This window comes from Betta splendens, chromosome 22 (assembly GCF_900634795.4).
Source record: "Betta splendens chromosome 22, fBetSpl5.4, whole genome shotgun sequence".
In the NCBI taxonomy this organism is placed as follows: Eukaryota; Metazoa; Chordata; class Actinopteri; order Anabantiformes; family Osphronemidae; genus Betta; species Betta splendens.
The window spans coordinates 1,842,215-1,866,468 of NC_040900.2; the positions used below are offsets into that span (position 1 = coordinate 1,842,215).

The 24,254-nt window shown below is 47.2% G+C and overlaps 3 protein-coding genes across 6 annotated transcripts in view; 2 read left to right on the forward strand and 1 right to left on the reverse strand.

Moving 5' to 3' along the window:
• Positions 1-269: 269 nt before the first annotated feature.
• arhgap11a (Rho GTPase activating protein 11A) lies at positions 270-7,856 on the forward strand. Of its 3 annotated transcripts, XM_055505948.1 has the most exons (13): positions 270-924; positions 1,274-1,341; positions 1,433-1,529; positions 1,620-1,876; positions 1,969-2,132; positions 2,227-2,367; positions 2,714-2,788; positions 3,099-3,272; positions 3,364-3,493; positions 3,613-3,721; positions 4,356-4,470; positions 4,560-5,063; positions 7,592-7,856. In XM_055505948.1, the coding sequence occupies exons 1-13, from the start codon at positions 796-798 to the stop codon at positions 7,849-7,851; spliced, it is 2,223 nt and encodes a 740-aa protein (XP_055361923.1). In that variant the 5' UTR covers positions 270-795; the 3' UTR covers positions 7,852-7,856. The 3 variants fall into 3 exon arrangements, with proteins under 3 accessions (XP_055361923.1, XP_055361922.1, XP_028995675.1); XM_055505947.1 differs by lacking the exon at positions 7,592-7,856 and having other exon boundaries at positions 271-924; positions 4,560-6,498; XM_029139842.3 differs by lacking the exons at positions 2,714-2,788; positions 7,592-7,856 and having other exon boundaries at positions 272-924; positions 4,560-6,498.
• A 15-nt stretch (positions 7,857-7,871) lies between these two features.
• grem1b (gremlin 1b) lies at positions 7,872-9,576 on the forward strand. The gene is made up of 2 exons (XM_029139872.3): positions 7,872-8,013; positions 8,329-9,576. Exon 2 carries the CDS (start codon positions 8,330-8,332, stop codon positions 8,876-8,878), a length of 549 nt encoding a protein of 182 aa, XP_028995705.1. The 5' UTR covers positions 7,872-8,013; position 8,329; the 3' UTR covers positions 8,879-9,576.
• A 493-nt stretch (positions 9,577-10,069) lies between these two features.
• The window catches only part of LOC114848923 (formin-1-like), a 35,678-nt gene continuing 21,493 nt past the window's right edge, over positions 10,070-24,254 (reverse strand). For both annotated transcript variants that reach the window (XM_029139839.3, XM_029139841.3), the window contains 9 exons: positions 23,641-23,770; positions 23,307-23,453; positions 23,147-23,206; positions 22,938-23,058; positions 18,974-19,066; positions 15,909-15,960; positions 12,367-12,516; positions 11,769-11,850; positions 10,070-11,689 (listed from right to left, as the gene is read on the reverse strand). In XM_029139839.3, coding sequence (XP_028995672.1) covers positions 11,645-11,689; positions 11,769-11,850; positions 12,367-12,516; positions 15,909-15,960; positions 18,974-19,066; positions 22,938-23,058; positions 23,147-23,206; positions 23,307-23,453; positions 23,641-23,770 — 880 coding nt within the window. In that variant the 3' untranslated portion in view covers positions 10,070-11,644. The remainder of the gene's footprint in view (positions 11,690-11,768; positions 11,851-12,366; positions 12,517-15,908; positions 15,961-18,973; positions 19,067-22,937; positions 23,059-23,146; positions 23,207-23,306; positions 23,454-23,640; positions 23,771-24,254) is intronic.

The window sequence follows — 24,254 nt, forward strand, 5'->3', positions numbered from 1 at the left end:
AAAAGACTACCGAACCTTTTGGGTCACATGCAGAACTGTATGTCACAATGCACGCACTGTGCTCAGAATACGTGCAGCCAGGTTGCATATGTGCCTCGTTCAAATACGCGATTGATTTGAGTCACAGCGTCCGCCGTTTACCGGAAAGCGTCTTTTGGTAAATTTATCTTGCTCAGCACGAAACCACCCGCCCAGTGGGGCTGCTCTGTTCCTTAAAACACACGCCCCGTTGAATGTCATTCAAAGAGTTCCCAGCCAATCACGTCGCAGAACGTAAGTAGCGCCGCTGTTTGAATAATCCACGGAAACAGACGAGCTCGTGACCGATGCAACGGGTGAACCGTGGCACGATGCAGTTAATTACCTGACGAAGTTTATTAATACGTAGAATGTTATATTTGTTTGACAAGAGGCAAACGGCGAGTGTAAGTTGTGTGAGGATCAAAAGCAACTAAGTTATTTCCTAACGGGCTTGTTGTTGACGTAACATAACTCGCTAGCCTAGCTTGCTAATGTTCGCTAGCTAACTAACTGCATCGTTAGTAACTGAAGTTGGAAGCTAGAATCTCGGAGCCGCAGAATGTAACGTCGTTGAATCTCAGATAGTTGCTGCTGTAGACAGTCTGTGGACGCGTGGAGGAGAAAGGAGTCTTAGACAGTTAGCACTGAGAATGACTTAGCCCGAGGCGTCTGGAGAAAGTTTTACGAAGGAGCTCAGGGCGGAAGCAGTACTTTAATCTCCGTGGCAAGAAAGTACAATTATTCAGAAAGTACACAACGACCTCGAGGTGTAAGATGAAGGTCATGGAGAGGAATGTGATGCGCCTGGTAGCTGTGCAGCACCTCCGCACCGCGTACGGCATAAAGATAAAGAACTGGAACAAAAACAAAGCAGCCAGCAGCAAGTCAGCAACCGGCAACTCGGTGAGTTCACAGGCGATCACCGTCATAAGCACCGCTTCTGTGTGTGATTCTCATCTGTAGCGACGGTAAAACTTACTTAAAAACACTTACTACGTTTATAGGCTCATTGTTTTGGAGATGGCATTGTTTAATGTGGAATCAAATTAGCATATCACTGAAAGCGCCCCCCACTGACAAGAGACCATCTGTTCTTGGGCTGGTGTCACCCACGTCAGTGACTTTGTGTGTGGATGTGGGAAAATAAGGATAATGTCGCCAGGATTTAAGAGTTTTGATGATAAGACTCTGTTAAAAGCTGTGGGTCACATTGTTTGAAACAAGAATAATATTGTGTTCAATTGTTCCCCAGACCAAGGTTTTTGGGGTATCCCTGGAGAGCTTGCCTTACTATAATATGGAATGTGGGAGTGTACCGAGGCAAGTGGATAATTTAATTCTACATCAGCTGTCTTTTTGTAATCCTCATCTCATCCCACCCTGAATTTGTACTGACACGTGTTTTCTGCAGCTTTCTGGTTGATGCGTGTATGAAGCTCTTGGCGCATGTCGACACAGAGGGGCTGTTTAGAAAGTCAGGCTCGATCGTTCGCCTGAAAGCACTCAGGGTGAGTGATGGCTGAGGTCGACCTTGGAGTCGCAAAGAGATCTTGACCCTGGGAACGGTCTCTATACAACAGTGTCTTTTGTCTGTCCAGGCGAAAGTGGACGCGGGCGAGGAGTGCCTGTCCACAGCTCTTCCCTGTGACGTGGCTGGTCTGGTGAAGCAGTTCTTCAGGGAGCTACCAGAGCCTGTTCTGCCCACAGAGCTGCAGGAGGCCTTTCTCAAGGCCCAGCAGATCTCCACTGAGGAGGAGAGGACCTCTGCAACCCTGTTGCTTTCCTGTATACTGCCTGAGAGAAACCTAAGCATTCTACGCCACTTTTTTGACTTCCTTTCCAATGTGTCCCAGAGGTTAGTTGAACAGACAACCATGTAATAGTTTATACTATACTCGACCAGTTGTTTTAAAATTCTGTCTGTTTTTTGTCCCTACATAATCTCAGGAGCGCAGAGAATAAGATGGACAGCAGTAACCTGTCTGTAATCCTGGCTCCAAACCTCCTTCACTCTGGAGACTGTCCGGAGAAGATGAATGCCAACACTGAAAAACGCCTCAAGCTGCAAGCAGCTGTGGTGCACTGCTTCATAGAGAATGTCAAAAACTTTGGTATTACTTCAGGCACCTCCACCTCAGTTGTCAGATCCAACTTTCTGCACTGTCACTGAAAAGCTGTAAATGCTTGTCTGTGTCTGTGTTGTAGGTGTGTTACCTCAGTTCCTTCTCGAGAAGGTTCCAGTCATGATGGGCTGTGAGGCAGGAGTTTTGTCCCCAGCTTGCGATGATGTTGATGATTTGGACTTAAACTCAGGGATAAAGAAGAAACACAGACGCAGCTTTGGAGGTAAGAGTTTGTCACCAAAGTATTACTTTCCTGGAGAGACATTTATAAACAAGAACTAACTCACCTCAACCAACCAGTTTTACTGTATATCTAGTTGCAGACCAATTCGGAACAACCTTTATCGCCGTGTAAATCATTATTTTGTGGACACTTTATATATAGAAGACAATAAATGCACATTGAAAACGGCATTAGTGGGTTGTAAATAATTACTGTTTGGTATGAGGGTATGAAAAGACGGAGTCAGACCGGATGCTATTCCTTGTTTGTTTTGTGCAAACCTGGCGAATAAAAACAATTCTGATTCACACTAACACCACAATAATTAGTTTGTCTCACATTTCAGATATGGTCAGTGGTGCTCTCAATAAGATTAAAACTAATAAAACGCCCACAAACGTTACCCAAGCAGACAGTCTTGGTAGGTACTGTGGTCAGATAAACCTGCGTCTGCCTGTCGCATGGTGATTGCATTCCTGTTTGCCTTCTTTTCTCAAAGCTGCGAATGAAATAAATAAGTAGATTTAAAATGCATGAACTGATGCTGATGGCTGCTTCCAGTGTGATTTGATGAATGATTATCAGAAATGTGAAATCATTCCTCTCATCTTTAATAGCTTTTAACTTTGCTTGTTTGTCTGCTACAGCTCTGCCTTCCTCCCATTGTAGTTTTCAAATCAACTACAATGACATGTATTGACAGACAGTAATTCTTTTTGTGATTTTGATAGTCTTCTCTTCTGCAACGCCTGTGATTGCAACACCGAGCTCCAAACGAAAACTTCCATTGGAATCAGGTCACTCTTTTGGATTTTCAAACAAGAAACGTAGATCTGTGAAAAAGAACCTTGGGATAGATTTACTTCCCAATACTTTGTTCGGCGGAATGTCCACTCCTGGATCAGGTATTAATAAGGGCTTGGTCTAATGGGCATCAACCAGCGTACTAACTTCTAAAGGTTAAGTGGAAATGTCTTTTGTTTTCCTTTTTTGTAGCTTACAGCGCTTCAGGAGTTCTGGACTCCTCACAGAATGTCCTGTCCCCAGCGGGAAGGTCTAAAAGGCAGTCTGCTACTTCTGTACGAAGGAAGAGTAGGCGGCTCAGCAGCAGACATGCTGTCAGCAGGTACAGAGCTGGCCGTTGTATAGTAGCATCAATGCTTCACACGCCATAACACCCAAGTACAGAATTAAATAAGCGTCTTGGCCTAATGTTTACTTTACATGAATTCATTGTCTCTTCAGAGTTGAATCTGGAAGAGCTGGCTGCTTCTCTCCTAAGGTCGACAAAAAAGAAGCACCACGCAAGTCTCTGCGCTTGCGCTTCAGCCTGGGGAGGAGCAGCAAAGATGCTGTAAGTGTGGTGCCTACCAGACGTCACACTCCACTTCTCACAAAGCGGTGAAATAATGGATTGGGTGCATTTATAATTGTATTAAAGTCAAACAGTACGCCTGCACATGTGGTGTTTGAAGGGTCAAATGGTGCACGGTGGCACTTTGTTGTTGTTGTTGTTGTTGAACAGTCTAAGTTTACTTTAGTAGCCAACTTGTGTTAGCTACTAAATAATAATGAGGAAAATCTAGCAGGTTTCTGTGTCACAATAAAGTGCCACATAGTTCATTACCATGGACCATATGCAGGTTTGGGGATTCACAGTGTGAAGCACTCAGGTCACAAATGTTATTGGAACTTAGAAGCAAATACATTGAAACTTGTGTTGGGTTTAATCAGTGAGCTGGTAAAGGTCTATGATGCACAACTTTTCTGCTCCAAAGTAATGTACATTATTGTCTTTAATAAAAGGTCGTTGCTCAACAAACCCAGTATGTTGTTTCTTCTGAGTGATTTTTAAATCATCCTCTGAAGAACTAATCTCTTGGAGCTAATGGTTCATTTTGGGTCAAACCTGTGGGGTTCTTTTAACAAAGTAACACCTCCTTTAAAGTTTCTCCTCTTTCATTTCTCTTTCCATGCTGGTAATGAAGGGATCTGAGTCCATTGGCTGGAGACTTGCCACTCAGGAGAGCACCACCAGCTTTCTGTTCACCAAACAACCAGACTTCAGTCCATCAGTTCCTCCTAAAAAGTCAGAATCAAACTGTGAGTATGATTATAAGATATTTTCTGTAGCAATTCTACAAATGATGACTTCTGCATAAGTAACATTTTATGGTGCCTCACTTTTCTAGGTTCCAAATACATGAGTAAGTCAGAAGATAACTTGCTGAGCCCACACTGTGCCCACCGCATCTCCTGGAGTGGGGACACACCTCTAGCAGCCCAGGTTTCCAGCGGAGGATCATTCACAGACACTCCCATGAAAGTCTGTCTAAAGAACAGCTATGTGTCTGAGCCTGTCATTGTCATAACCAAGCCCCCTGCTGGGACCAGACTCCCCCAGAAGCTGTGTTGTGTTTCCAGCACCGAAACCCTTGAAAATGAAAAATTTGAACCCCCGACCCAAACTTGCCCCACTCTCCTAAAAACAAAGGTTACAGCAGATTCTGCTGCTGAATTCCAGGATGTCTGTAGCTCCGGTGACTTCACAGAACCTAAAGACAACTTCCCAGTCACCCCACTGACTCCGACTGTCAAAGTACTGTCTGAGGACACCAAGGCTCCCAGCTTCACGCCCCAGAAGAGCCTCCTGGGAAGCCAACAGAACATCACCTTTGGCCTAAATGAAATTGCAGGTTTGTCTCCTTTGCATATAGATAGTATTGCTTTTGAGTCTGGTGTGTACTGTAGTCCAGCAGCAAAGGCTGATGCAGAGTCTGTCTCTACTGCTGCTGTTAGTAGCCATATCATGTGCATGGTGCAAGACGGTGAAGAGGAGGCAGAGCAGATGAACTGCAGCAGGTTGATTGATGCTCTGGACATTCAGAGTCCTGCTCACTTCACACTGGGCGCCTCCTCTGGCCTTCAGTCTACTCCATACAAGCCAGGCATGGAGCTCAGACATGAGCTTTGTACTCCCCCTAGAGGTAGTATAATCAGTGCAGCGCATGAAGAAGAAGTGTTCCCACAAATTGCTACCAGAATCCAAAACCAGCAGCGGCTCTCACCTGGAACCCTGGAGACTGAGAAACGACGTGTGGCAGACCACATCCAACACTTCAACAAGCTCACCCTTCATTCTCCCAGGAGCACCAGGGCCCAACAAAGCCGACCACCGCTCACCTTCCAGCGCACGCCTGTGCGTCAGACCGTGCGCAGGATCAACTCTCTCCTGGGAGAAGACAGGAGACCTGCCAGAAAGGCTGAGCCCCCCACTGGCCTGGCCACCCCCGTCATGAAGGCAGTGAGCCTGGAGAGCGGCCTGTCCCCTCACCCGCAGCCTCAGCCGCACCGGGCAGAGCCACCGGGTGAAGGCGGCAGCAGCAGCACTAGCGGGTTCCCGGTAAAGAAACCTCCCCCAGTGCCTCCTAAAAGGTCCAGCACTCTGGCACGTAGGCCCAAGGTCTGCGCTCTAGGCGACGTGACCAACATGGTCCAAGCAAAGGCCAGAGTGGACTCTGTCCCGGGTCCATCCGGAGTCCACAAGGTTCTGGTGCAGCAAGTAGAGAAGAGCATGACCCACTATCGAGGGTCACCTCGGAACCCTCTCAACCAGGGGCGGCTGCTGTCGGCCACTAAACCTGTTGATTTATAGGCCTTTTTTTTATTATTTTTATTTTTTAAGTTTACCTTCATACTATGCAGATGCCTGTCTGGTAAAAGCTGCATGTCATTAAACATTCTGACTTATTATCCATCATATTTCCAGGGTTTTAATTTATTTTAGCTACAAATACTGTTGGGAGATGAAAAACGACACATTTGATGTAATCTAGTTTCTAGTGATTAGGATGAATGTGAAACGTGGATGATGGTTTGACTGGAAGGGCTTTTATTTATGCATTGTATATGGAATGATGACATAGATGTTTGGGGGGAAACCTAAGTTGAAAATGTTTTATTTGATGTTAATGAATATTTTCTCATTGCTTTTGTCAACAGAAAATGCACCTTTTTGTTACAGATTCAGCCAAACAGTATTCAGATCATTTGTAAGTTGCAGCCTGTTAATTTCAGAATGCCAAAAGAATCTTGTTAACGGTGTCTGGAAAAATAAAACATCATCTCTAAGGTTGGTTGAGTTCTGCTTAAAGGGATGTTTGAACTTGTGGAGCCACAAGGGGGAGTCACACAACCACTCACCAGATCAGGGCAGCAGCCGTTTAGGCCTCAAATGATAGAAGTCAATCAAAGGAAAATTTTGACTTGTTGTCTTATGTTGTCACATAATGCTGATTCCTTGAGCAAAGTTGGTTTTGTTAAGTTGATTCTGTGAAATTTAAACTCAAAATACAGCGTTTTATCTCTGGGTTTTGTGAGGAACAAACTCCCGGCTGCTCCTAAAACGTGCATCACATCAGGAGCTACTGGATCTGGGTCCGTTTTTTGTAACGAATCTGCACAGTTTCTAGTGACGGGGTGAAGGTCACATTCATTCGCTGCAGCCCGTTGAGAGGCTCGCACGCTTCTCATGTGCAGAGTAATAGATTAGACTTGGACAATAAGTCACCGTGAGCGTTTCCCTCTCGTTACAGTCACAGTGGGAGCTGGACACAGTCGCTGTTGGCCTGATTCTCCACATTCAGCTGTGTTCCTATAATACATACACATTGCAGATTAGATGTCTGGGCTGAGGCCATGTGTAACGCACATGGGTCTGTGGGAGAAGATACGGCCAGTTCAAACAAGACGTCCTCCTCAGGAGAGGCCAACGGATGCCTTCACGCTGCCATTGTTTCAATATCCACATGCCAAAATCAGTTCTGCAAATTGACAATTATTTCTAAAAAGCTATTTTCAGTTCATCACATTTACTGCGAATCACCAGAGAACGTGCTGCTACCATACAAAGACATAAACAGAAGGCGAACGTATAGTTCACGCTGGTGGATTTGTATGTGACTGCGCAGAGGTCTGTGTTGTGTGTCACAGGTGCATGACAGTCTGCGCGAGGACTGTGTACAGTTTCCTTTAATTATTATACACATGTATACGTTGCATTTTATTATCCTGATGCAGAGCTGATGTTTTACTTTTTCCATGTGCGTATTTGCGCTCAGCCCCCTCTTCCTCCTCCTCCTCATCATCATGCTCTTGCTGTTCCTCGGGTGTGTTGAAGTGTTGAGGGGGCGGATAGTTTTGACTCTCTCTATGTCGTTTTTAGCCAATGGTGCAGAAGGAGCTGCTGCGCTCATCTCAGCTGGCAGACATTTAAAAGGGAGACAGTCCGGCGCTGGAGCAATTTGTATTACACCCCCCCCTCATACACAGCCCACCCCGGCCCCTGTCTATGGAGCGGCTACTCTTCCACCCATCCACAGACCCGCCAGTGCACAGTCGACAGCAGTAGGTGTCCATCACCTCGAGAGTCGCCGGAGAGGACTGACAGGATCCGAACCTGAGCACATCAGGATCCGAACCTGAGCACATCAGGATCCGAACCAGAGCACATCAGGATCCGAACCTGAGCACATCAGGATCCGAACCAGAGCACATCAGGATCCGAACCTGAGCACATCAGGATCCGAACCAGAGAACATCAGGATCCGAACCTGAGCACATCAGGATCCGAACCAAAGCACTCAGGTGAGCAAACTCGGGTAGAAGGAAACGTCCCAGAGTATAATCTTACTTTACTTTTTACACATTGTTCGTTATATTCATTATCATTCGTTATATAACTTATTTTGATCATAGAATATATATGATCGTTTTTGCTTTGGCGAAACCCGTTGTTAAAGTATAAATTCTTATTTTTGCTGGACTAAAGTACCTGAATTAAGCAGCGATACTGTATGTGACATACTTTGATCCCATCACCTGTTGGTTTGAATCTATGCGCTTTTACGCAGCGTAAAATCCGCACGGGTTTGTGATGAACGCCTTCCTCTCCTCTCTCAGAATGGCCCGCTCAGCGCGTGTCTTCTGCGGCGTGGTTTTCATCATCGGGCTGCTGAACTTCCCCGTGGATTCAAAAAGAACCCGAGGGTCACAAGGCGCCATTCCTCATCCCGACAAAAACAACCCGAACGAGTCGGAGCAGCACCCGCAGCCTCCGCAGAGCGGCTCCGGGTCGCGGCAGAGGCAGGGCTCCTCTTCACCGGCCGACGACGTGCTGGAGTCCAGCCAGGAGGCGCTGCACGTGACGGAGCGCCAGTATTTAAAACGGGACTGGTGCAAAACGCAGCCGCTCAAACAGACCATCCACGAGGAGGGCTGCGTCAGCCGCACCATCATCAACCGCTTCTGCTACGGACAGTGCAACTCCTTCTACATCCCCAGGCACATGCGCAGGGAGGAGGGCGCCTTCCAGTCCTGCTCCTTCTGCAAACCCAAGCGTTTCACCACCATGACGTTCACGTTGAACTGCCCGGAGCAGCAGCCGCCGACCAAGAAGAAGCGCATCAAGCGCGTGAAGCAGTGCCGCTGCATTTCCATAGACCTGGACTGAAAACACGCAAAGCGCCTCGCGTGAGTGCCTCTCGTTTTTATTCTCCGCGGGTTGGATTGTCGCACAGCCGGGAGCACGTGCCGGTCTTCACCCGGGCACGCGCGCCACCTACGACCACATTAAAGCTGCTTCCATATACGATGACTCTGCATTTGCGAAACATGCTACACTTCTGTTCATGCAGCTGATGCGTCACAAACGCTGAACCCGAACTTGAACGTCTCACCAGAAGCATCGCTGCACGAAACGCTGACTGAATGTGCACGTTTTACGCACGGCCTCCTCACCCCCGTTTACGCTTCAAACACTCGCTGTGACAGGAAAACACTTGTGATCATGCGGTGTTTCACGTGTTTATATTTGTTTGTTCAACTGGATGTGTCCACTGTGTGGAATTTGGTGGATGGACGGTGATATTTGTACATTGAAAATGTGATTTTATGTCTTTATTTCAAGGATCTTTAAAGATTGACTCATTTCTGTGAATGTCGAAGTCCACCAGTAAAGATTTTTAAAATTTTTTTTATTTCATTGTTTCTATAAATGTAAGTTGGATGCCTATAGTTTAAAACAGATGGCTTTAACATCACCCAGATTAAATAGTTGTAACATGTGAAGCCATCTTTGATGTAACCGGGTTGTTTATTCGTTTGATTAAATTATACATGAAAACAAAATAAACGGACGCTGGAAAATTGTGCGCAGTATTTGCATGTGTTATGCGACGCTCTGTTTAATGATCCATTCAGCAGCAGCACCACAGTAAGAAAGTGTCTGGAACTCTCCAATATGTTTTTAAAGTCAGAATGTTGTCTTGACATGATGTTATTTATCTGTCTGTCTGTTTAAAGTGCTGCTACAACTCACTTTGATCTTCATAGTTTTAATAAATTAACCGCATAAAGGCAATGGCAGAAAATACGTAAATCAGAGAGTGCAGATAAAAAAATAAGCCAAACATTTGGATAATACGTTGGCCGTCATCACCCATAATGCATCTGTCATTTTTGTAAAACAAGTTTTTTACAGCTTATTTGTTTTCTTATCACATTATTTCATTTTAAAAGTTTCAACTGTCTTTATTTTAGGCCTTTGTGTTGGAGGATTTCATCAAACCGGGCTCTTTACTGAACCGCTGCACTTTTACTGGCGTCGACCAAATTAAAATGACACAAGACATTTTCAGTCAAGTCTTGTTCAGCATCCAGTAGTTTATTCTTGAAATTTAAAACAATTCCATAAGATCACAGAGCACCTGTATTTGTTACTGAAGGTTACATGAAGCAGAAGCTACAACCAACTCCTGGCTCGGAACCAGCTCGTCTTTGTTCAAAGCTCTGAAGTTAAAACGTACTTTAAAGTCATGAAATCTCTAAATCTGTATACAAAATAAATGGCACAGGGTTAAAAAATAATATCAGGTGCGGTCTGATGGATTCTCTGATAACAGAAGTCTGTCTGAGGTATAACAGCTCACCTAAACGTTCCCCCAAATACAACCCTCACCTCCCAAAGATCGTCAAACCTTCAGGCGACAGTCCTCATGGACGCGAGTCCTTTCCATCACGTACACTGTGAATCATCCACATCCACTCCAGTCTCTCAGGCAGCGTCTCAGTCACTTCAGCCACAACTCAATAAAATACAGTCTGAACGGGAACGAAGCAGGTTCTTTTTCCGCCTAAAATAAACCTCTCTTTACATAAATAGACTTTTCTCTAATGACACAGGAGCGTGGTTCAACTTTACACGAGTGGAAACAAAGCATTCAGCTCTGTGCTTCTATCAGCAGTAAAAACTAAGCTACAAACATAATCCACAGGGGGAAAACATACCTTTGCATAGAAAAGAGGTGCAAAAATGTGCAAGACAACGGAGACAAGCTTCAGCTTAAGGAGAGTGTGAGCTACGGAGGCGGAAGGAGGCTGAGGAACACAGATGCACAGCACGGGTTTGAATCCGAGTGGGTGCGAGGTCCAAACCCGCGGTGTTCATGTGATGTAGTAACACAGCGGTGTGTGTGTGTGTGTGTGTGTGTGTGTGTGCGTGCGTGAGTGTGTTTGTGTGTGCTTGTGTGTCTGTGTGTGTGCGCGCGCACGTGTTTGTGTGTGTGTGTGCGTGTTTGTGTGCGTGCGTGCGTGCTTGTGTGTGTGAGGCGCAGCCAGCTCTGCTCTGGCCGTCGTCCAGCACAGATCCGTCCGATTAGTGGAAACACACGATGCAAAGGAACGTCCACATGCTGGTTCCGTGCACGCGCACGTCTTGACGTGCACTCGAGACGAGGTCCCGTTCTTCCTACGAGCGCTGCCCAGTGTTTAATGAGCCACGCTGGATGAACAGCCATTAGCAACAGCAAAGCACTCTGGGAACGGCTCTCCTCACACTTCCGGAGGAACAAATCTGTTTTGTCAACAAAGATTTTCCTCCGAGGAATAATTGCCAGAAACAGCATCTGAGGAGCTCCGCATCCGATGTGGCGCTGACGCCTCAGAGGGTGTGTGGGTCCAGGTGGAGGCCGGTGGCCCTGGTGTGAATTCCACTGACCCACTAAGACCTTTCACCAGCCGTGCACTCGGAGGTCACGGCACTGGATGAGTGAGGTCGACCTGTGGCCTCAGATGGTGTCGCAGGCCCAAAGCCTCCACATGTGGCCCGTGGGTCTGAATGTCAGTGGCAGTGGGAGAGGAGCGAGTCCTGGGTGGGACCGGGTCAGCGCATCGGGTCCAGCTTCACGGGCTCCGTCTCACCTCCACCCCTCGCTTCGCTTTAGCTGGAGGAGACGCCGGCTTCCTTCTGTCGCAGCCTCTCTTTCTGTGGACAAAAAGTGATTCCAGACGTGAGACCGAGCGTTGGTGGAATTCAGAGCGGCGCGTGTGAAGCAGCCTCTCACCAGACTGTTGGCGTTGATCTTCTTGGTTTCAACTCTCTTCTCTGCTGTGATCTTCTTGATGTTTTCTTGAGCTTCTTTCAGCCTTTTTAAAAGAATTGCGCAGTTGTTTAATACGTGTCCTTTAAACCAAGGACACAGTAAACTGTGATGCGTGTTGAGCCGACACGCAGTCAGTGACCGTCACGGCCCCATGCTGAGCCCAGACACAGGGACGGCCCCATGGGACAATGACAGTGGCCTGATGAGATGATGAGGCAGCTTTTAAAAAGCACCTGGTTTTATGGGTGCCCAGCATTAAATAACGTTAGCTGTACATAAGCACAATCAGCTGTTCAGCTACAGTACCACCCACCGCTCCTCCCCTCCACCTCCACCTCCGCTGTGACGGCCTCTCTCTCCAGCCTCCAGGTAGGGCAGCTTTCATGTCCAGGTGTTTACTGCCTCCTCATCACTAAATGACCTTTATCTCTGTTGCTTTTGGAAACTCTTAGCAGTTTTTATGCTGTTGCATTTGTGACGAAGCGGCGGCTCCACAGTGTTTACTGTGCTCTGAAACCACGGGCTGCACCGAGGCCGTGGGCTCAGTAAAAGCACCCACCTCTCCTTGGAGATGCTTTTGCTCTGTCGTATCCAGGCGTTTTTGAAGTCATTGCAGAACTCATACCAGAGCATGAAGACGTAACTGGGGACCACTTCCTTCTCTCCCGTCTTTGGCTTGAGTCCAAAGTAGCTCACCATGTCCTGGAAACTGGGGGAAAACAAAACAGAGGCACAAATGCTTTTGTCTTATTACACATAAACACTTATAAATAATATTAGACATAAATAATAGTTTGTTTCAGTGAACGGCTCCAGATTTGAAAGCAGAGCACACACAGAAGGACGGATGGAGAGCGTCCACCGCTCTGGCTCCCGTATCATATTGACCTCCACAGTCTGAGGGTGAAGACTGCCAGCAGCCACAGAAGAACCCCACTGACAGATGAACAGGAGGACACACGACAGGTCTGTGGGGAAGAGGCCGGTTCTGTTCACTGGGACACACTCTAGCTGCGTCAAAGGCCTAATGCAGTTGTAACCAAATCCAAACTCTTCCCAAAGCTCTCAGCAGCAGACGAGGCACGAAAGGGAGGTTGATGCTTTCGATTCGCTCCCAAAGCCGAACATGAAAGACGTTTCCCAACCTCGCCTGTCAAACGCTTGATAAAAGAGGCCCATAATTGTGGAGATGATTCCTGTCCCAGTGACACCCTGATAGGCTCTGACCTCCAGATGCTAGGTGGCTTCTTGCTACGCTAATCTAAGACATGTTCACGCAGAGTCAAATGGTCCAATATGCTGCCCAGCAGGCAGGCCGGGAGCCAGAAGAAAGAGCTCCTGGCCGAGCCTGCTTCCCATTTACCAGTGATGCGTCATTTGAATGGGATGCTCAGAAAGCAGCGCCGTAGATCATGTGCACTACAAACGGAATCGCAGGAACACGGCCGTGGGACGTTCAGGCCGAGCCCACGGACGCGCCGGCCCAGGTAGCTGTGCTCCGGCATGATGAACGGGGTCTCCTCTCCGTCAGCTCCCTCCCTGACCCCGGGTCATCATGTCAGAGTGTGCACAAATCAAGCAGCGGCGCTTTTCCTTTTAGCGAGGACATGCAACAAGCAGATACACAAAGCTTCACTCGAAACAGATGCACACACGGTCACACATGCTGCGAAACGTAAACACAATCAGGCCGAGCGGAGTCGTTTGCAAGCGCACAGTAATTACACACACAGAGAGAGAGACACACACAGACGCACATGCGCACGCACACACACGCAAACACGCACACACAGACGCACATGCGCACGCACATGCGCACGCACACTGCGCACGCACGCACACACACACACACACACACACACACACACACACACACACACACACACACACACACACACACACACACACACACACACACACACACACACACACGTCTGTAATGCGTGTTGTGATGCCATTGCCGTGAGAGGGTTTAATGCAGCACCCACAGCCAGCATTCCTCACTGACAGCTGGAAAAAAAGGCCCATTACAAAACCATGAGCAGCCGTGAGAATGGGGAAATATCTGCTCAGGCAACGGCGCATTCCTGCGTTTCTCCAGTAAAGAGATCACAGGCGTCGGTGTCGTCAGTTAATACCTGCGCAGAATAAGCAGCGTCTATCAAAGCACGACTGCTCGCTGAGTGCAGAGGCATTTAGGCTAAAAGAAATTGGGCTTGAAGTGGGAGAAGGAACTTAATGAAGCAGGAAACCTCAGTGGAAGCAAAAATACAGCAGACGAACCAGGAAAACGTGTCCGTCACAGAATCAGCTTTTTGCTGCTGAGATGGAACGTTCCTCTGTTCTAATGTCTTAATTATCAGTTATTTAGTTTTTGCTTTCATGAACTGAAAAAAGATGAATTATTGTCACCATTCTGCGCGTTCTGTGGAGACCGGTGACTGTTGCTGTGATTGAAGACACTTTATATTAATTTGACATGAAAGAAAATTAATGTATCATTGTCGCTTAGGAGCATTTATGTTTTAGCTCTAGTGCTGTGATAAAACCTGAGGTTTGGGTTTTAAAGACATTTCATAAAACTTTTTTTATGATAAATTAAAAGCCAAAAACTTAAAAAACAAAACATAAAAGTAAATATCCTGATCTAAAAGCGAAGTCTATTTTAAACCTAAAGCCGACAATTGGTTTCAGTTTTCTTCATAAACTATTTATTATTGAAGCCAAACTCACAAAATAAATAAATGTATTTAAATAATATAATATAAATACATTATATATCGGCCAAAAAATTAATAAGGAATTGTATCACAGCTTTATTCATATAGCACCAGATAACAACATATAATTGACAAATTAAAATTACAATACAAAAGCTAAAAAAAGCTAATAAAACATAAGAAAGTGAGCGTTCATCCATTCATCTGCTGTGGCCCTGATGCTCGGATCCTTCAGGAACCTCAGCCTGCACTGAGGCTCCTCTGTCTATTTGCTCATTAAGCCGGGCTTGTGAGGATCCCTCTTCCAGTGCGGATGCAGGAGCCCACCCAGGGCCGGGTGAGCCTGCTGACGCCCGTATTAATCACCAGCGTGTCACTTTTACGAGGTGGCTCTGTGGGAACCCGAGGCCCGGCCCCCGCACACCTTCCCCTGCCTGCTTCACCTAGGCCCGGCCGCGGCCTCCTTACGTTCAATTAGAGGAGCGCTTCATTAAAGGCGAAGGTGCTGTCAGCTGTGGGGCCCTTTTGATCAATACTGCCGTCACTACAGTGGCACATGACACAGACACGTGTTCCGGTTGGTCCAGTGGACCGACAGCACCAATGGACGGGACCGGGACACGGTGGTCCCTCAGCGACGCGACGCGACGCACAACAGTTTGTGCGTCTGAGTTATCGAGCCGTCCCGAGCGATCAGCCTCCTAATTGTTTATAGTTTCCACTTCCTTGTGTCCGGCGTCTTTCACTTTCTCCTTTATGTGCTTTCGTGATTTATTTTGGAAGCGGGAGAGTTACGGTATAAAGCAAACAATCCTGTTCTCTATCCAAACAAGGCAAACATAATCTATTTGCTCTGTTTGTCTGCTCCACCATCTTTTTCCAATATGAAATCTTCCAGATATGATGATGGGACGGCCCGGAGCTCCGCGGCTGCCAGCGTGTCTCACGCCTATAAATCAGATGCCTCTCAGAAAACTACTGGGAGACTCTGACCCGAAGCAGTATGTGGTGTGTTAGGTGCACGCGGAACCCTCTGCGGCTGCTGTTCTGCTCTGTAAAGCACCAGGAAGCAGCAGGGGTCCATGCAGCGCTTGTTTAATTCATCATGCGTCTACTCATGTAGACGCAGGGATGAATTCCAGTAAAAGCTGCACTTTCTCTCCAGAGCAGTGAACCTTATCATTCTAACTGCACACATCTACAAACAGCAGCCATGTTATCTATGCAGAGAATGCTAAATAACTCCACACTATGACGTTGGCAGCCCAACACTTGGCGCAGTTCCCTTGTTGGAGGGTGAAATCCACAGGAAATCTAAATATTTTTAATCCAAACACTACATTTCATTTCCACTTTGGGATGTCTGGGGTTTGTTTCTTACCTTTTCTGGGCTGCATTGAGTTGATCCTCTTCATCAGAATGATCCTTCTGAGCTGGTGAGAGAGGAGATGGGTGGATTAACTAGGGATCGGATAATGGAGATGCTGCTAAGAGCTAAATGCTGTTTGCTGATGACCACTGGGACGCGTGGAGTCCAGACGGGGGCGCTGGAACCATTAGAGCAGCTGGCAGCCGTCCAAGGAGAACAGGGGAAGACGGCTCTGGGTTGAGATGTCACTGACAACGTGATCGTGTAAAACTAGTGACAGTTAAGCACACTGTAAAGTTTAACATGCTCCCGTGTTGCTGGTCTGGGCTCTCGGGCGCGTGGGCCTCCAGAAGCGTGTCCGGGCTGAGCCGGAGCCGACGCAGCGGCGCGGGAGCGCCGAGGCTTGGGAACTGGAGGCTCCTGTGGACAGCTGCCATGTAAAAGTGTCTAAATGCAACGCAGATGTGTGCGGCGGCCGGGGCTGAGGTGCAAGAATTTATCTAAGGCCAGAAAGTGCCTGTGATCTCAGATTTATTGCATTTTTCCAGATTCATCCTTTTTACAATGATGGGGGACCTTTCCTACTTTAAGATTTAAGAGGGGGAAGTCTCCAAAAAATTGTTCAAAGGCATGTTTGGGGGTCTTCTGCTAGAAGGTGAGCTTAAAGCCTCTGACCAAGCACCCCTTTTACTTTTACTCTCCTTTTTTACATGGATGTGGGAAAGGGGCTGAGGTAAACCTAATGAAGGGAGGGGGTGGTCCCGTCTGGGAGAGAGGGGCCGTGACCAGTGGCGTTGGTCTCAGTGGGGGTCAGACTGGCGCCTGAGGTTCCCCTCTGGTGTGACTGTGGAGGTGGCAGCCGAGAGGCTGAGGGAGAGTGTGAGGATGTGTGAAGTTCCTATACCTTCACTCACCATGAAACCAGTAGTCGCTAACTAGAAAGTTATGGGACGTTCATGCTGAGAGGGACAATAAATTAGGGCTTTAAAACTCCGACACACTTTTCCAAACCACTACGGTCCCTAGCAGTCAGATAACAGAGATGGAGAGGGATGCAGAGGAGCCAGCTCTGCCCCGTGGGGTTCTTCTTACCTCCTGCCTGTGCAATTCTTCAGAACAAGTGGACTTTTGGTTATTGGGTCACAGAAAGGATGCGATTATGCGCATGTATTTCCTAGGAGAGCTGGAGTAATGAGACTTACACAAGCTTAATCGTTTCCAATTAGTCATGGCGTGTACTCAACACGTCAGAGTCCCCAGAGGCTTCAAAGGGCTCCCATTAAAAAGAAGCGAGGGGAGGTTGGTTAGTAGACGTCTGATCTGGAAGGTATTTGATAGTTTTACAGTATATGAAACCTCCGGAGTAAGAGAAACAAACTGCAGAGTAAATACAGAGACTCTGTGGAAGCTGGTGGGACAGCGCAGGGGTCCGTGGACGTATGTGTTCAGTCTGGGAGGCATCAGGCAAATAAAGAGGCAGAGCGCGGGGCGTCTGGGTTCACCTGCAGGCTTCTCCACAGGTTAGGTCAAAGGTCAGCGCTGCTCAGAAACACAAGCCTCGCTGCTCGCTCCGACGCTCCCCATCAAGCTGTACATTGATATAACGTGGTTCATATTACACAGTGATTTCAATATCTGAAATCACGTGTCCAACACATGGTTTTCTGTGCGCAGCCTCCAGCGCGTTTACCTGGGTGAGAAATTCACCCGTTCACTGATGAGTCACAGTTTAAGAGCCGCACGCGCTCTTTGATCCAAAACCCGTCGCTGTGTTTTCGCCGTTTGAAGTCATGAAATCATCACAAATACACAGCGCGCATCCAAAAACACAGGCAACGGCTCCAGGTATTCTGTTCACAAAATAAAAGGTTTACAAGTGCTCCACTGGAAAGTTTATGTTCAAGATGTCGGTCTGTTCTGAGCCCAAACGTTTTGTAGCCAGTGGCAATTATAAAAGTTTCAGATATTCTCGGATACTAATAAAACTCCAGAAACAGTTAAAGTGGATTAACTGGATTGAACAATGTCATGGCACATTTCCACACTAAGACGACAGGATCCCACCACATGCACTGGAAGCAACAAACAGCGTTTGAGAAACGGCCCAGTGAATACGGACCCACGTGTTCAGGCTGCACCACAAACATGTGGCCGCCATCGGCCTGGAGATACCTCATCTGAGTCAGAGTCAGAGTCCGTTAACGGTGTACTATAGCAAGGATCCAAAGTCAGAAAACTTACTCCTATACAAACATATATATACATAACACTTATACAAACAAAGATCCTCATAGTGTCAAACACGCAGATGAAACACTGGACAAACCGGATGACACTGATTTAAATAGGAAAGAAGGCCTTCAGTGAAACATGCATTCAATGGACACGGTGGTCCTCTGAGGCCGCTCAGTCTTTACTAGGCCACAGTCAGAGGGGTCCTGCCAGCTTTATGGCAGCCGAGTGTACGCAAGGACCACGTTAGAGGCAACGTGATCCCTTCTACGGCCGTGGACCTCCGTCCTCATGCTGTCTTACGGCGCAGCGGGCGCCCGCACTCACCCGGCCGGCTGCCTGTCTGTCTTACTGGGCCGTCCCCTAAAGGCCTGGCTGTGAGTCTGAGGGAGAACAGGGTCCTCCGCTGTGAAGCTTCTGACCAAACCAACGCTCTCACGCTTTAACAGCGCGCGTATGAAGAGGACAGAGGCCAAACATCTATCACTGATAACTGGCCACCGGGACTGGAGCGTGTCACTGCGCCCTTTGTGAGAAGATTAAACAAGGAACTTATTTCTGATGTAGAAACTATTTGTGACGTGATTTCACAGGAGCGGACGATTGCGTAAACATTCACATGCAAAGCCGGTGACGAGGCCGCGCGCTGTAGCTGTCGGCTCGGCATGTGGAAAAAATCAGTAATCCAATGCTTTGGGTTCAAGTAGTAACTGTTTAGTTTTATCTTTGGCAGTGGTTCTGTGTTTGATGGTCATTAGTGTCGTGCGTGTAACCAGACTGAACCTCAGACAACAGAGGCTTAACTTCAGACACTAAAGGAGACAGCGGCTCTGAGCTGGACTCACCAGTAGAGATGAATCCCTCCATCTTCTCCTTGAACGGCTGCAGGTGTTCCTCCGACGAGTTGCTGCACACCTTCTGCACGTTCTTCTCACAAGCTGAAAGACAAGGAGACGTGAGTCTAACTCACACACTGCACTCAAACGCTCCTGTTTTCGTTCCATTAGTTGCTGCATTAGTTGTAGTTGTGGGTTCAGCAGATGTGTTTGCTGTTTGTGCCCAAACGAGGCAGCAGCCAAACCTTTGCCCATTTCCTCTGAACTGTAAGCCTGCGTTACTACACACAGACGCCTGCTGAAAGAAGCTTGGCACATTCCTTCAAGCCGTAAGTCATTAATGGCTGCAATAAATACCTTCGCTTGCTTATGACTGCACAGCTAAATAGTTCTGCAAACAAGAGGAGCATTAACATTCACCTCAGCGCTGCTTTCAGATAGTTTGTTCCCCATGTGTTTGCATGTGGAGCTGTTGCACCTGTAGCTCGGTAAACTCACACTATTACAGCTGTAATTTACTGCATGTCTTAATAAAATCTGATAGGAAACACAGCACTTGAGCATTAAACGTGAGTATTAACAATGTACAGCCTCACGGTCTGAACTCCAGGACACGTATTAAATCTGTACATAGTGAAATCTGGCAGTTGTCAAAATAAGAAACAGGAATCAGTGACCATAAAACACAGCAAACAAAATATTCAATTTGGATAAAGCCCACTTCTTTACAAGAAATCCCCCAACTCAAAAAGAGCCATTAAAACTGCGTTCAAAACATCAAGTCTACAATTTAGAGGCGGCTCTCTTCTAAATGTGGTCCAGACAGAAAAGGCCGCAAGAAGGAAGCCCACAAAAACACAACAGCTGTAAGGAATAAAAGCTAAGCTCCACTCTCAGACATTGTCTTGAAGTGATAATACGTGTTTTGGAGGAGTGCAGGGATTTCCAGCAGATAAACTGACGAGGCCATGTGTCAGGTTGGACAGAAGATGTTGGAGCTTAAAGGTCTCAGGAAATTAAAGTTTGTTTATTAAGTGTTAATACTGTCTTCTAGATAAAAGATAGTGGTTTTCATTTATTTTAACTAATCTAATGGCTATAATGTAAATGCAATATACGGTTTATGTTCCACTTCGCTAAGTGTTAATTGTACAATAAATTAATTGATTTCTAATAGAAAACAAGTTACTTTTTTACCTAGTTTGATAAAAAACATTTGCACATATTCCTAATTATTCAATATGTATTCATGTAGCTGTAAAATGATTAAGTCAAATATAAAAATATAATAAGAAACAAAAAGAAAACCTGCTTCTCTACTGTGAGCGGTGATGAGGCAGGACATACGCTGACTCTCAGCTAAACAGCTCCAGTCTCTGCTCCGGCTGCCGGTGGCTCAGGTCATCTCATCAGACTCTCTGTCCACTCATGCAGCCATTAGGGACTAGTTCCCCACCAGAGACGCAATGACGGGAGCCACAGGTCTGATCTTTAAAAGCCTCTCACTCTTATACAAGAGAAAACAGATGAGGCAGCGCTGCTCAACGCACTGTAGCAGCTGAGAGATAAATATACTGTAAGGTAATTAGTTTATTTAATACATTGTTAAGGATCATCTACTGGACCTGCTGAACTCCAATACAATAATTGTTTTTGTGTTTATACATGTTTTAAAATTACATTTATTGTAATGGTTATTGACGTGACCAAGCCTTTATGTGCAAACCTGCTGGATGCACTTTTGAGATCGCTGGATATTTAACAGTCTTCTTACATCAGAGGTCAAACCAGTGCAATATTCAAACCTTTGCATCTTGTAGTTATTTAAACCTGGAGAGCGAATTTTCCTACTGATCCCCACTAATCTACGATCCCCCCAGATTGTCAGGCATCCAGGTATCCCTCTGTACGAAGGAGAGGTCAGCCAGGAGAAAGGGGTACGACTCTCTCTCTCTCTCTCTCTCTCTCTCTCTCTCTCTCTCTCTCTCTCTCTCTCTCTCTCTCTCTCTCTCTCTCTCTCTCTCTCTCTCTCTCTCTCTCTCTCTCTCTCTCTCTCTCTCTCTCTCTCTCTCTCCTCTCTTCCACTCCTAACACAAATCTATCAAACTCTAAATGCATGATTTTTTTAAGCACACTTTGCTTGAGAATCCTGTGCTGACAGATAGTAGAAGCATCAGGTGGCATTTAAATACAAGGCAGAGCTTTAAATCAATTGTCAATGAACCTAACGCAGTCTAAATAAATAAGTAACGTGTCTATTAAACATGTTTGCATTAATCCTGCTCGCTGTTAGTGGGACGACGCGATCATTTACAGCCAAACATCACATTTGAGCGCTTTGTTCAACCACGCTGGATTCACACATGGCCCTCGGAGCGTGGCCTCCGTCGTAAAACAGACCTCAGGCTAACGGCCCTGCCCGGACCTGACATTAAAGAGCATTTAAAATCAGGACACTGTCTGATTTGCCACAGTGATGAATGCTTAACCTGGACCGGGCCTTCTGTGAAACACAAAACTCCCCTGAGCAGCAAATGAGCTCTGACTGTTTCTTTTTATTTGATCCTATTTCATTCGGTAGCGTCTCTGCCTCTCTGTCAAGTCCAATCACAAAGCCGCGAAAGGGATCTTTATGTAGCTGCTCACTGGTCTGCAACCAAGAAGCTCCTTCAAGCATGATGAACAATTTCTTGTCACAGAGCTCAGGATCCACAGGATTGTAAAGATAAATATAATCGTTGCTGGTTCCAAAGGGAGCTGTGCAGTTAGACATGAAGCCCCATAGAAGCAGCATGGATCATCACGTCTCCAGTCTTACAGTACGTTCAGGTCGTCTTGGCCTCCCATTCATCCATCTTCTCCTCGGAGGCGAGGTCACCACCCTCTCCCCAAACAGGAAGCCCCAGCAAAGGATCATGTTTCTGCATGAGCCGGGTCCACGGACAGGGACCCGCTCCGCAGCATCAGCGCTGATGGCGTTTCACCGACTCTGACCTTTGAGCCAAGGCCGGCGGCCAAACGCTGCAGCCGCCGCCTCAGGATGAAGCAACGGCGAGCAGACTTGTTTGCTGGAGTCAAACAGCACGAGTAAACCAAGGCTGATTCACTGCCGGCTCCTCAGTGTCAGCCATGATTCACAATGTGGACAAAATGTGTGTTAGCTTTATAATTAGGACCAGTTGCTGTCTTTAGGCAGGTTTATAATAGGCAGGCATAAATATTTATCCCTGGCGGCTGGAGAGGATAAAAATGGTGGCAGTCACCAAACAACCAGAACACAACACTCTCCCATGTTAACGCCCCTGAGGAGCACGGTGCCAGAACGAGCTGCAGCAGAGATCAAATACCAGGGTCCTTACGCTGCATTTATTGTCTTCAGGTCTTACATTTTCCTAGTAAATGAGTGACAGCGTCTAGGTACTTTATATTTTCCCCCGGGTCAGAGAGGGGAAGCTTTAACAGCAATCTAAAAAACAAAGGGGGAAGCTGTGGAGCATATCTAATTGCTTTCATATGCCGTATTATTGGATGATTTAAATAACCACAGACACCAGAGGCATAGGGGGCATCGCCTTTGACCTCCGCGTGGCCCAGGCCTGGCTGCTGCCGCACTGAGGGGTTCTGAGCACTAGACGACACACACAATGAGCGACCAGAGGGCATTCATTAGCCCAGAGACACTAACGCATACTGTAAGGAATCAGACTGCGTGTGGGTGTGGACAGGATCAGTTGTGGGGATATGAGAGGGCTGTTAAGATCTGGAAACGAGCAAAGAAAGCCTGAGGCCAACCAACGCTCCAAATAAACCCTCAGTGCTCAGGAAAGGAAGAGTACATGTGATGTATATTTACATTTAAACTGCTCTGGTGAAAGATCGTAATGTATACAATTACACTGACGGACTTACTATAAAACAAAGATGACCTAAGCGATAAAAGGGCCGAGGCCGAGCAGAGCAGAGCACACCCTACCAGTCAGGTCCTTCTTCAGCTTCCTGATGTCCTTGGTGAGGTCTTCAAACTTAACCTGTGCAGCCTGGAACAGCTGCTGAGGCTCAGGCAGAGGGAACACGCTCTTCTCGGTACCAGCGTGCTGGAATGAAGCAGTGGATGCAGCGAATTTAACGTCAGCATATGTTATGGTGAAACACGGTGCCGCAGTGTGTTTGACAGAACTTTACCTTGTCAAAATTGCGCAGGTAGTAATAAACCACATAGTCCACCAGGCTCATGCAGCTGTCCTGAGGGAGAGGTGATGCTGTGACTGGGGACATCCCTGTGATTCATACATGCATGTTTGCTGCTTTGAGGAGGAGTGTTGCCTAATAAAAGCTTTGTTACCCTGCTCTTGACATCCTTCAGTTTCGGGAGGATCTCCAGCCCAAACCCGTCAGCCTGACCTCGAGTCCGGTTCCCTCCGTTCATGTAGTTTCCAAAGGCAAGAACCAGACCCATCACATCTCGCAGACTTCTGCACTCTAAGAGCTCCTGAAATACACACACACACACACACACACACACACACACACACACACACACACACACACACACACACACACACACACACACACACACACACACACACACACACACACACACACACACGCTTTAGATCAGTGAATTCAGACCAACGATAGATTTACCGATGTCACATCTGTTGACTTAACGTTCTTACTTTGCAGACATTGGAGATAGTCTGCACTTTGCGATGGATGGAAGCGATCGTATCAAGGAACACCGACTGGAAAATGATGCAGTGAGCGCGGCCTGCAAAGTCAGGAATCTGGGAGAGCTCATACAGGAACCTGGAAAACAAAGGAGGGAATAAGAGGAGGGGAGCGAGGACGAGATGGAGGAGAATGGGGTGTGATGTGTTATAAAATTAAACAAAGTGTCGAACAGGAAGAGCTATTTTGGGCTCAGCTTCCCCACGTCGGCCGGCGGAGTCAGAGGCGCTCGGAGGCCGACGGGCGGCTGATGGCTGTGAGCGGCGCTGCTCAGCTAGGTTTAAAAGGTCCACGAGGTCAGGTGGAGGCACAGCACAGAGACTGATCAAAGGTAGCGCCGGCCCGATGTGGGACAACTTGTGTAAACAGTGCCGTGTCGGAGGGGAGCGGAGCAGGAACATCCTGTGTGATTAGGCTGCGCTGATGGAGCCGACGCTGAGGGGGACGCGAGGCAGCGCCGCTGACAGCTCTGCTCAAACATGGAAATAGGAAGGGCAGCGAAAGCAGCACCGCTGGGTCCAGCCTCATTACCCGCCTCGGACTATTTAACCCTGACAGAAAC